At 39.8% G+C, this 12,557-nt stretch overlaps 1 protein-coding gene across 8 annotated transcripts in view; it reads right to left on the bottom strand.

Annotated features, from left to right (window-relative positions):
* Positions 1–12,557, bottom strand: part of TSPAN8 (tetraspanin 8) — a 46,301-nt gene that overhangs the window by 14,563 nt on the left and 19,181 nt on the right. For 5 of the 8 annotated variants that reach the window (XM_072973928.1, XM_072973929.1, XM_072973935.1 and 2 more), the window contains exons 3-5: positions 11,828–11,996; positions 4,034–4,096; positions 3,309–3,469 (exon numbers count right to left, since the gene is read on the bottom strand). In XM_072973928.1, coding sequence (XP_072830029.1) covers positions 3,309–3,469; positions 4,034–4,096; positions 11,828–11,861 — 258 coding nt within the window. In that variant the 5' untranslated portion in view covers positions 11,862–11,996. Of the gene's footprint in view, positions 1–3,308; positions 3,470–4,033; positions 4,097–5,932; positions 6,011–11,827; positions 11,997–12,557 lie in introns of those variants that run through there. The other 3 variants (XM_072973931.1, XM_072973930.1, XM_072973932.1) reach the window with 2 other exon arrangements.

The raw sequence follows: 12,557 nt of genomic DNA, 5'->3' as shown, positions 1-12,557 counted from the left end.
CTCACACTACTGATAGACTCCACAATATGAGTGAATCTCGAAAACAGTTTGTTGAGATAAATAAGCCATATTCAAAAGAGTGATTGCCACTGTATGATTCCATTTCTATGGCACTCAAGAATAGGTAAATTTAAGCTACAGTGATGGAAGTCAGAGTAGTTTTGGACTTTAAGCAGAGTAGGAAGGAAAGAAGGAAATGACTGCACAGGGATATGAGAGAACTTTCATGAGTTAATAAAAATGCTTTGCACTTTGATTGCGATAGTGATTACACAGGTCATTACATTTGCCAAAATAAACAATAGAAATTTAAACTCAGAAAATAAAATGTCTAGTTCCTGATATTCCATATCAAGTCTAACTCCTTGTTCCCAGGAAGCATAGCCTGTAGAGTCTTCCAGAAATTCTTTATTTCACCTGGGCTATTGAGGAAAGTATTCTAGGGCCCTTTATGATGGGTTGGGCTACTCACCCTGAATAATTCGGTCCTTCTCCCGCACAGGCATGTACTCTTTATCACTCTCATAACACCTAGCTTCAATCTACTGCTTGCCCTCCAGATATGTCCAGAAATAAATCATAATTAAAAAGTGAAACCCAGGGCCTGTGTTACATATGAGACCTACATGTAGCCCATCTGCCTCTTAGGACCTCGTGCTACTGGAGCATTTCTAGGTAGACCAGATAGATCATTAGTTCTTGCACTAACTCAGTGTAAGAATCAACTGCAGTGTGCAGTCAGCTCCTTGAACAAGAAATACCCAAATAAAAACAATAAACAAACAAACAAACAAAAACCCCTACTACTAAAGATCTTTACTTTTTAAAAGGCTTTTTAAATCAACCCATAGCCTGGAGGAAACCTTTATTTTTGACAGTAAAGAGAAAGGAATATGCTGAAGTTGTAAGAGCACTAAAAAAGCAAAATCTATATTCCAGTCAGGGTCTTTATAAATAACTAAGTTTCTAACCCGAGAACTGTTAATGAACCCTACCGGGCTCCAGTTTCCCACTTATGCAGGGAATGAGGTCAGCCTCTCTTACACCTAAGGTTTCCTTTGTCTCTAAGAATCCATGCTTACAAATCACGCTTCAGTCTACATATGTAGAAGGCTTGCTCATGTCCTAAAGATTTTTTGTCTGTTTTTTCAGGGGTTTTGTTTGGTGTTTGTTTGTTTGCTTAATAAGATTGGAGCTAAGAAATCAGGTTTGTTGATAAATAGGCTGGGCATCTGAGTCAAAACAGATAATGACAAAAAAAGCAGCAATAGGAAATCCGTTCCATCCATTCACTGTTAAACGCTGCTTCACTAGGACACAGTAGCAAGTATAGGAAAACCCGAAAGTATCCGAGACTATTAATAACTCACTAGCTGAGTTATCAGGACTTTGCTTAGACAGCCCCTGTATAGAAATAGCAGGTCACATATCTACCGCTGAGACCTGGGTAATACAGCCTGCACATGCAGGCAGAAAATGAAGCACTTCTATGAGGCTGGTCTGGGCAGAGTGACCCACAGCCAGAGGGGCCAGAAAGCTGTGTGTTGGCCACCTGAGGATCACTGTTTCAAGTCCAGCCCAACAAATGGCCATTGTCACTCAGAACAGAAGAGGAAATCTGAATCCAGGTGTTTATTCCAGGAGAGAGCAGAGTTTAAAAAGCTGTCTTGGATGAACACTGTCTTGTGTGTGTCTTAGGACAAGGGGAGAATTTCTGCAGGAAGGAAAATGGCTGAAGCTGAAGAAGGGGGCTCAGGGTCCTCTGGATTCTAAAGGATCGCCTGGCCCAGGATGGCTGCCCATGTGCTTCGTGTCACGTGGTGCCATGTTCATCCTGAGGGAGAACAAGGCATTCCTAGGAGGCACTTTTGCACAAAGAGCTTTGCGAAAAGATGTGCACAAAGACATCCCTGACAGCCTTCTCTTCTGTGTTTGTGCTCGGGTTTCTCCTAAAACTTCTTCCTGTTTTTCTACTAGTAAAATTCAGTTCTCTGCACAGTCTTGATTCGTTGTCACTGACTTCGACTAAATATAAATCAAGTCAATTTCACGTAAGTCAAGCTGGTTAAAGTTGTCCTGGCAGATGCTGACTTTTGTTCAGGGTTAGAGGCTGACAGAGCACCAGAGTCACAATGTGACTAAAGATGCTGTCGAGCTCTATTAACTCATTCTTGCCCCCGAATTTGGAGTAACATTCTCAAGGACAACAGTTCTTCAATACGTTCAATGTGTGTGATTTCTTAGACCAAACACCAAATTTGTTTACCAGAAGCACTAGGGGAAAAGAAAAGTGTTCCCCTATCAACCAGAAATAAAATTTTTAAATAAAGAAAATAAAATAAAACACAGACATCTGTGCACACACATCTTAAAAAGGCCAAAACACCCTGTAAATCAGTGGCTGCTAATCTCTGTGCTTAATGATAAGTCCCAAAGTCAGACATCAGCTTCTAAACGATTCTGTGCATCTTCAAATACTCAGGCTCCAATTGCAGAGCTGGAGGACTTCGAGAAGTCACAGTTACATTGATTAGTATAAAACAATAAATGAAATCCTGATGGACTAGGATGTTACCAGCTAGTTGCCACATCTGTCCCCCATTCAGCACAAAGAAGCAGCTCATTCACCATGTGATTCTCTTAGATTCTTCCATAGTAGAAAGCAAAGTTTAAAAGAAAAGAAGAGAAGAGAAAAGGAAAAGAAAGAGAGAGAGGAGAGAGGGAGGAAGGAGGGAAGCAAAGAAGGAAGGATGGAGGAAAAGAGAGAGAGAGAGAGAGAGAGAGAGAAGGTTCAGAAAAGCCACCCATTAGGAAAGGAACCAGAACAGATGTCAATTAGTTTTTAATCATTCTTTCAACTAGACTATGTTCAGCGCCATTTAATTGCGCCGTCATAGGGTAAGTTTTAATAGAAAATGCATTAACTTAATTTCTGGTTTAATAATATCTGAATAATTGTTAAATAGGAATTGACATTCCTCTTTGAGAGGGAAACCTTATTTGGGCAAATACTCTGAAAAAGCCCTAGCAGTAGAAGGTGTGATCTGAATAGTGGCAAGAGCCCAGACACCAAAGAACAAGGTAACTGCCCTGCGTGAGGGAAAAATAAGAGCTTGGGGAAGGGGGGTGGAGCACTGCCCTGAGAAGAAGGGAGCCAGGAAATGGTGCCAGGCACTGGGCTGAGTGAAAGTAACAGAACAACCCTCCCACACCCTCACCCTTTCACCCACCACACGCTCTTTCCACATCTGTGACGCTGAGAACAGAAACAGCGTGTGTGGAATCCAAAGACTGAAGCCAGAACTAACCAGGTAAGCTGAACTTGCTCCAGTCCTGCAGAAATCTGGGTGAGAGCTTTGCTGCACGTGGAACGGTGTGTACTGGGGAGAGGCGCCGATGCTCATCTGACCTTGACAGCACAAAGCAGGACACCGCAGGTCCACTGCTGAATGACACCACCAGCCTCCTACTGTCACAAGGGGTCACCCTCAGTACTTGTTACCCCAAGTAATTACCAACTATCTTCATCCCTTGTCCTTTAAACACGGATTCAAATTCTTCTCTAAGAGAACATCTCATTTCTCTCCCTTCTGGAGCACCACCCCACCTTGGGAATCAGCCAAATAATTGTCAATACCTTGCACTACAAAAATTGCTCTTGGTGGGGTGGCAAGGTGGGCTATAGCATCTAGACACACTGCAGGCTGCACTTAGGCAAATAGCGAAGGAGACTGATTTCTGCTTTGGCCCCTTCCCATCTCCATTTTCACTGCAATCTTCCCGTTTTTGAGAATGTCACCTTCTCCATCCTCCAGAAGAGCCAATCGATGCCTAGCACAGTGCCAGGCACATCGTGAGTAATTTTGATTACTTAAATTGAATTAAATTAGAAAATCACATAGCAGCACATGATTACATGAGGCAGTTAAGGAAACGGCTATAGAAATATTATTATTATTGTCATTAATTACTGCATCATTATAAGAGACATAGGCTACTTTGGGAGCGGAGAAACTTGTATTTATTTATTTACCTCTCGACCATCTTTGCTTACTCGTAGCCAAATTGCCGTTGCCAGGATGACGACACCACACAGCTGAAGAAAAAAGAAAAAGTGCTGGAGTGGACCTGGGATAAACTGCAGCTCTAATTCCACACCCCCCAGCCATCTGATTACGATGGCTTGGCATTAGTTATACCACTGCGACCTAAAAGACATAAATGACACATATTCATGTGCAGAGAATGGCTAAAATGGTCTATTGGTAAACTCGACTAGAATCATCTGTTTCCCACCCACAGGCCATTCACAGGCCTGGGATAAGAAGTCATCTCTACAAAAGAGGGGAGAGAAAAGATGATTTTCCATATTTTAACTCTTACTCTGCCCGTGTTTTTGCTGGATTTTAAAATACAAAAGGTAAGTCACAACAGTTTAAAGACAAAAGTACCCTTCATAGGCCCCTGGGTTTGTCTCTGAGAAGTTGTCTTAGACCAAAAAAAGGAAAGGAATAACTAATTAATCACCAGACATTCCTTCACGATTCAAGAAAACAAGAAGTTAGGATGTACAGAAAACGGCAGAACACTTGACAAAATTTGCAGTTAAGCAGCAAGGGTTTACAATGCTTTTTGTACCCAAATAAACTCTTGTAAAAGTTAGCTCTTTTAGATAGTAAAGTTCTCCCAGAGAAGAGGAACAATGAGGAATAGTATTTAAAGTCTTAAATTCCTTTAATGATTTTACCAGATTATTTAATTTGGACCCAGGCCAACACGTAAAATGTGAAACACCCTTTACTCTAATATAAAGAAAACTCTTCGTCTTTCAGGTTTTTCTTTTCTTTTCTTTCTTTTTTTTTTTTTTAAGGTATAGATGTTGTGGCCTCAAAAAAAAAATCAAAGATCTATTATTTGTTAGAGATGTTGAGGACAAACTTGGTAACATTATCAGACACGGCAGGCCTTGGAGGCCCTTCTAGACTATTCTGGCCTTCAGGTGCTCTGACAGAGAAATGTCCGAGTCTTCCAAAGCCCCATGACCTTGTAGCACCATTGCTTTCATTCATGGTTGAGCCATATGCCTGAAACCCCAAAATAGCAGTTTCCCTTAATGGTTTCCCATTAGGTCTATGGTGGAAGAAGAGTCAAGGGCTTTGTGAGAGGAACAGGGAGCTGAATAACCAGCGAATCTAGGCTGCCTCAAAGATGCCCCACATCACCTAGGTTTAAAGCCTTCATTTCAGATAAAGAAACCAGACACCTGAAAGATACCGACAGTCACGTGGTGTAAAGCCAGCCACACTCCCAACCCAGCCCCGCCCTCACTGCTTGCTCCGACTCCTACAAGATGACAGATGCAATGGAAAACCAAAGCTTTTTAGCCAATCACCAAATAACCTATACAATTTCATTATCTTCTAAGTGTTCACACACACAGACAATAAAACACAAATTGAAAAAACAGCATTAGAGCCTGAAAACCCTTTCTTTTCCTCCTTCCTCAAAATCCTAATTTCATTTGCAGATGGAGATACACGCTCATGTCAGTGGTTCTTTGTTAATAAATAAACCTGCAAGAATTTATGTCAAATGATAATGAGACCCTCTGGGATTTTCAGTAATTTTACAGCAGTCGGATTTTTGTTATTCTGATTTGCTCACTGAGACTTTTTCCCTTCTTTTTCTTCTCCTTTCACAAGTAGATTTACATTCACTGTCTTAACAGTCACTCTGGCTTTTAGCTGTAACTGAAAATAACATTAATTATCTGAAGAGCTATTATCTGATTGTCACCCTTATCTGACTTTTCTTATGAAACTATTAATGAGAAAACTTTAAGGATTGCATCTTAATTGACTCATTAAATTAATTAAAAGTACTTGATTTTCTATCAAGAACAATCCATTCAAGAGCCATGATTGATACTAACCTATTTTATACCAACTGTTACAAGACTGACCATCATAATGGTTCCTGGAGCCCTTTCTCTAGGTTGGCTAAGGGTTTGTTGTAAATCTTTTTATAATATTTTAAACAGTTTGGAGTGTGAGTTGTGCAATGTGTCTCTCTCTGCCCTACTTCCTGATAATAAGGTTGTAAAAGGAAACGGGCTGACACGTTGAGCTCCCAGGTCAGCCGGCAGTGGACCCTATAGAACTGCCCAGGCCTACTCCCCCCTCCCCCGTTTCTGGTTCTCTTTGAAGAGAGTCATTGCCATTGCCACTCAGCTCTCATGGAACATCTTTCTTTTTATGAAACTAGGATGCTGTTGGTCTGAGCCAGCAGTCTAAGGAATTAGGTAACTGATGTCTGCTATGGACCAAATTACGTGCCCCCTAAATTCATCTGTTGAAGCCCAAATCCTCAATGCGACTGTATTTGAAACAGAACTTTCAGGGCGTAATTAAGGTTAAACGAGGTCATAAAGGTGGAGTTCTAATATAATATGACTGGTGGCCTCATAAGAAGAGGAAGCGATATCTGTCTCTCCATACTTGCAGTCATGGGGGAGGGGCCGCACGAGGGCACAGCAAGAAGGCAGCCGTCTGCAAGCCAAGGATGAGAGTCCTCACCAGAAGCCAAACTGGCTTGCACTTTGATTTTGGGCTTCCAGCCTCCAGTCTACAGTATTTCATGATGGCAGTCCGAGCAGACTGAACAGGGCAGAAGCTGAAACTACATTTAGCTTTTTCACTGAAGTATAATTGATTTATAATGTTGTGTTAGTTTCTGGTGCATAGCATAGTGATTCAGTTGTACACATGTGTATGTATTTTTTTCAGATACAAGATATTGAATATAGTCCCCTGTGCTATACAGCAGGACCTCGTTGTTTATCTATTTTCTATATAGCAGTTTGTATCTGCTAATCCCACACTCCTAAGTTATCCCTCCCCACTGGTAACCATAAGTTTGTTCTCTATCTCTGTGAGTCTATTTCTGTTTTTGTAAACAAGTTCATTTGTATCATTTTTTAGATTCCACATATAAGTGGCACCATATGGTATTTGTCTTTCCCTGACTTAACTTCACTAGTATGTCCATCCACGTTGCTGCAAATGGCATTATTTCATTCTCTTTTGGGTGAGCAGTATTCTATTGTACATTTACAGATCACAGCTTCTTTAACGAATCATTTGTCGATAGACATTTAGGTTGCAGAAGCTGAAAACTATAAAATGCCAGGAAGAAAATGGGAAACACCCTCCAGGACAAAGATAAATGGTAAAGAACAAGGTGACTTTGCCTCTTCTCGGACAGCGTGTACCCCAATCCTCCGTACTCCTTCCCTCTCAATTCTATCTTTTGATTTGGGCGTTTATGAAAATGTGTTTGAGGAGTGTTGAAAATGGAGGAAGGCACATGGTGCCCTGCTAGGAGGAGGCATGGTTTGTGGGCTCTACCATTATTGGTCCAAAATGAGCACTCTTTAGAGTAGCTTCCTGTGCCACTCCAGATGGAAAACCTGGATAACTGCAAGATTTGCTTTTACAGTGACCCCAGAACACTGGAGGCCATCACGACTGGAAGCGAGGATCCTGACAGCCCTGACATTTGAGGTCAGTGCTGCTGCTGTCACTGTTGTTGTTAATTAATCTTCAAGTTTCTTCTTGCATAAAACATCTATTTAAAAGTCTAGTTTAATCGCATTGTGCTAAGAGAATGCAGACTGTATAGTCAAGTGTGAGATTTTTTTATATTAATCTAATTATTTTTTGTCCCATTTATCTCTTCTTCAGGAGTATGAATTTTTGAATTTCCATTCTCTGTTCTCTGTCTCTATCATCTTTATCGAGTCGCCTGTCAATGGAATTTAAGTTACTTCCATGTCTCGGCTATTGTAAATAGCGCTGCTATGAACATTGGGGTGGCTGTATATTTTTGAAGTAGAGTTTCCTCCAGTTACATACCCAGGAGTGGGATTGCTGGATCATAGGGTGAGTCTATTTTTAGTGTTTTAAGGAATCTTCATACTGTTTTCCATAATGGTTGCAACAAACTACATTCCCACCAACAGTGAAGGAGGGTTCCCTTTCCTCAATACCCTCTCCAGCATTTGTTATTTGTAGACTTTTTGATAATGGCCATTTTCACCTATTTTCCTAATTTCAACCGTCGTGATTACTTTGAACCTATGATATACCTATTAACTACTGTACCTCCAGATCACACTAACTTGCATCAAACTCTAGCATGAGTGATTAGCAATGATTTTTACTTTCACATGTTTTTCTTCAATTACTAATTCTAACAGATGGAAATCACTGCATATGTATGTGGCATATCTCAAATTCTCTCACAAAAGAAATTGCTGTGTTTAGCTTAAATAACCATATGCATGTCTTAGAGATATTCCAACATCTGGCTCTACTTTGCAAAAGCTTGTTTTCTCACAAGTTATACCAGAAAGAATGCATTTGAAAACATAAAGTCATGGATATCTACAAGAAAACCACATCAGTGGGACCGTAAAATACTTGCTTAAGTAAACATTAGGAATGTGACAAATTGCAAATTTCCTATAAAGGACTATAAAATTCCAACTGCGAACTCTGGGTTGGGAGTAGAGAGGAGAGTGGAGATAGGAGTGGTTCCTGAACCTGAGAGACGACTCCTGTTTTCTAACTTTTGATGAAAGTATTGATGCTCAACCTGTTGGCTGAGATGTTATCATTGGTCTTTACAACTATTGCTCTTGACAACTCCTCCTCAAGATATCTCATATAAAGTCTATAGGTCCCACCACGACGCTGATGGGAAGAGCAAAGCCTTTTAAGGGAAGTTAGAAATATCTCACTGAAACCCGTAGCATCAGAAAGACTTCATTATCAGAAAAACAGAGATAATGGTAACCATAAAATAATCAGAACTCTCCAGGAAAGCAGGGACAATGTCTTGAGGACAGCATGGTACAGATCTCTACAGTTCACCTTGTTCTCTGATCTTAAATAAATAATCCTGAACCTACAACCAGTGGCTTTTTCATTTGTTTTAAATTCTGATCTATTTCAAATTCCTGATTAGCTACTCAGTGAAACACTGACCTCTAATGTATTTACAGTAGCCATTAACAATTTATATGCTGTTTTTATACAACAGAGATATACTGGACTATTTCATCATTTGAGGATTGCTACAGTTTGAACACTTTGAGACACATTATTACAGTGGAAGCCATGCATTTATTGGCATATTTATATTTTGGTTTATTTAAATGGCCCATATATATTGTGTGTCACAAAAAGACAACGGTTGTAGCTACTTAAAAATAGGTATCAGGACTTGGAGAAATAGCTGATTCCACATCTGGGGGCAAGAAATAGGGAAGTGAGCCTGGAACATCTTATCATCCCCAAAAGTGAAGAAATTATCAAAGTTATTAGGATCATGTCAAAAGGACTCAAGAACCAACCTGAAGATGCTCCCATTGGCCAAAAATGGAATTAAAATGCACAACAGCAAAGATAAGAACTGTGATGGCATTTAGATCTATTATTTCATAGGGATACTTGAAAAAATACTTATCACTATTGTATGATACCAGAAAACTAACTCATCATTTTGAAATTTATTAAGAAAAGAGTGAGAAACAATTATGCTGCATTTAAAAAAAAATAAAAACTAGGAACTAACGGTTATCAATTAATAAATGCTAAATTTCTCTTCAAAGAATTCCAGCTAACAGATGAAAAACAAAATAGTAGAAATAGAATATCACCAATTTGAAACTCTTAGTAAACTGATGGGTTTAAGTTCTTCAGCATCAGTAGCTACTAACATCACAAAAAGTGAGACAGTCAGACAGTATATGACTTTTGATGAAAGAACAAAATATCTCTTATAAACTGGTTGTGCCCCAACCTCAAAATAATAACCTGAATCTTATCAAGTGGCCAAATACAACTACAAAATTGGAGATAATACAGAAGACAGGGGAACATATTAAACTATACCAGGGTATGCAAATAGCAAAATTCAGATTGTGGGAAATGTGATAAGACAAACTAAAACACACCAGTTCATACAATTTCCAGGGTGGGGAAAGAAGAAGATGGAGGGAGAACCTAAAGATGAAAGTTGACATAAAAGATACATCCACTTCTCACGTTGGGTGGACCTTACATGCATTCGGATTCAAACAGGAGCATTTGTGGGCAATTGGAAAAATGCACCTGGATGGAGGTCTGATAACCGATTTTAAAACTCTTCTTAAGTTTTTAGTGTGATAAAGATATTGTGGTTACGTGTTTTTTTTTTTTTAAGAATTATTTGTCTTTCAGAGATCTATACTAAAATATTCACAGGTGAGATGTTAAATCCAGAATTTGCATCAAAATAATAGGGGTTGGGGAAAGTGGATGAGAACATGGACAAGGAGAGACTGGCCGTGGTTCCATGGGCCCTGGTGTCATGGCTCCTGGGGCTGGACGAGGGGGTTGATTACCCTTTTCTGTTTCGTGAATGTTTGAAGTTCTCCATAATAAAAAGCTAAAAGCAAAAACCAAGCAAAGTACATAGGCATTTCTTTGTTTATATCCTACTCTCAATGTTTAACCAATTTTAAATGTTTCAAGGGGAGAAATTTATCAGAACAAATTTTTAAAATCTGGCCTATTCATCAGCTTCGTTTAGTTTTTGCCAAAGCAGCCCATTTTTCTAAGGAAAAAAGGAGGTACAAAGAAGAAACCTTTACTTTACTTCATTCATTTATATTCCCACCTACTTAATTTACTTCACCCATATATCACTCGTACTCAGTAGGGTTACTGACACTGAATGGAAAGTCATTCTAGGAAATAAGACTGTATTCATCTACTTAAGCTTAATTAGATACATCACGATTTTAATAGGACAGAAGTTTACCAACAGAGAGATACCAGTTGTCTATTTACCAGAGAAAACCAGGTAGAAAACGAAACCACACTCCCTCCTGTTTACACAGCATAAGCCACCTTCTAATCCAGTAGACGAAATAATTCTTTCATTTAAGCACTTGGGGCTATTTCTGTTGACTTCGTTTTGACCAATCTTTCATTGCACTAAAAATAACATCAATTTTCCAACGACCCAGTCTGTCCTTTACTTTTTGGCCTTTCCATCTCTCACCTTTCCATTTTTTCAACGTTAGATGCTACTTCTCCATTTACTTGCTGTTTCTCATATTAGCAGACTTTCAAGAGAAACAGAAAAATTTGCTGAAACACAAACCCTGTTAATTAAAAGGTGGGGTGATGACACATCAAAATACTAACTTTAAATTGCTGACACAAAGCAAGTGGCTTAGTTAATCTTTCCGTGGTTAAATGATTTGTTTCTCTCCCGAGTTGATTATAAGTCCTTGTTTCTTCTTTGGGTCTCTGAAAACGATCCTTTTCCCATGTCTTTCTCATGAACCCCCACCATTCACCTGTTTCAAGCCCAGGTGTAAAGGTTAGAATTTAGGGGTTGTGCTCCAAATAGAATCAAATCAGATTTTTTTCCACAAGGTCCTTAAACCAGGGAGGACTGTGTGATCTACAACTAAGAATAACTGTCCTTTAATTAAGGGGTAATTTTACCTCTGTGATTGTTTTGCAACAATATCAAAACGTTTATGAAACGTTTATCCCCACAGATCCTGAAATGCACTTTTTTTTTAGTCCCTGGCTCATTTTCAATTACTGAGACAACCAAGGAAAGAACAAACGCATCCAAACAAGTGAATGGAAAATACATTCGCCTCCTCCTCCTATTTCTCTCGTGTAGAGTCTGTTCTCATTTACGATATTTATATCAAGATCCCCTTTCTTGCATAAAATTGATAATTACAAGAAAAAACACTTACCCAGAACATAAAGTTGAAGATAAACATAGAACATTTTACACAGGCATTCACACCTGCCATGTCGGAAAAGGATCAGGAATCCAGATGCTGAGAGTTTCACTGTTCCTTACAGGACCGTCCCACGAATACCCTGGAGTAATTTTGCCTGCCGAGATTTCTCCTCTCACAGCTTCAGAGCAGAAATAGAAAATGAAGAAGTTTGTGGGGTGGGGGTAAATCCAGTTATTAAAGTGGGCTAACAAAATGAAATTAACCCACACATTTAAGTACCACAAGAGCTATCTCTAGGCGGGTGTGTTCTTTTGCTTGTCATGGCTCCTGGGGTACTGGGCCGGAATATTTATGATCCTTTTGAGACAGGAAGGGGGCAGGCACAGCCATTCAAGGAATGCTGCAGCAATTAACATCGAAATGATGAAAGATTCAAACCCCAGTAGGCCTTGAGGCTCAAGATGGTGGGAGATCAAACTTCTAGTAGACCTTGAGCTTCATTATACACCCACTGTAATACATTAACATGGTGAATAACATGCCCACAGGCACCATGGCAGTCCCCAGGCTAGCCACAAAAGGTCAAAGAGTGGGAAATGGCCAACTTCCTGGGAATCCCAGCCCCTTCCCCAGGCTAGCTAGACTTGTTCTTACACTTACTAGCACATGAAACCACTGAGCCCGTAAAAACTGGCAACACTATGCCTCACAACCTCTCTCCGCCCCACCCCCACCCCAT

Source organism: Vicugna pacos, chromosome 12 (genome assembly GCF_048564905.1).
Source record: "Vicugna pacos chromosome 12, VicPac4, whole genome shotgun sequence".
NCBI lineage: Eukaryota > Metazoa > Chordata > Mammalia > Artiodactyla > Camelidae > Vicugna > Vicugna pacos.
This window is presented reverse-complemented; position numbering and strand designations above follow the sequence as displayed.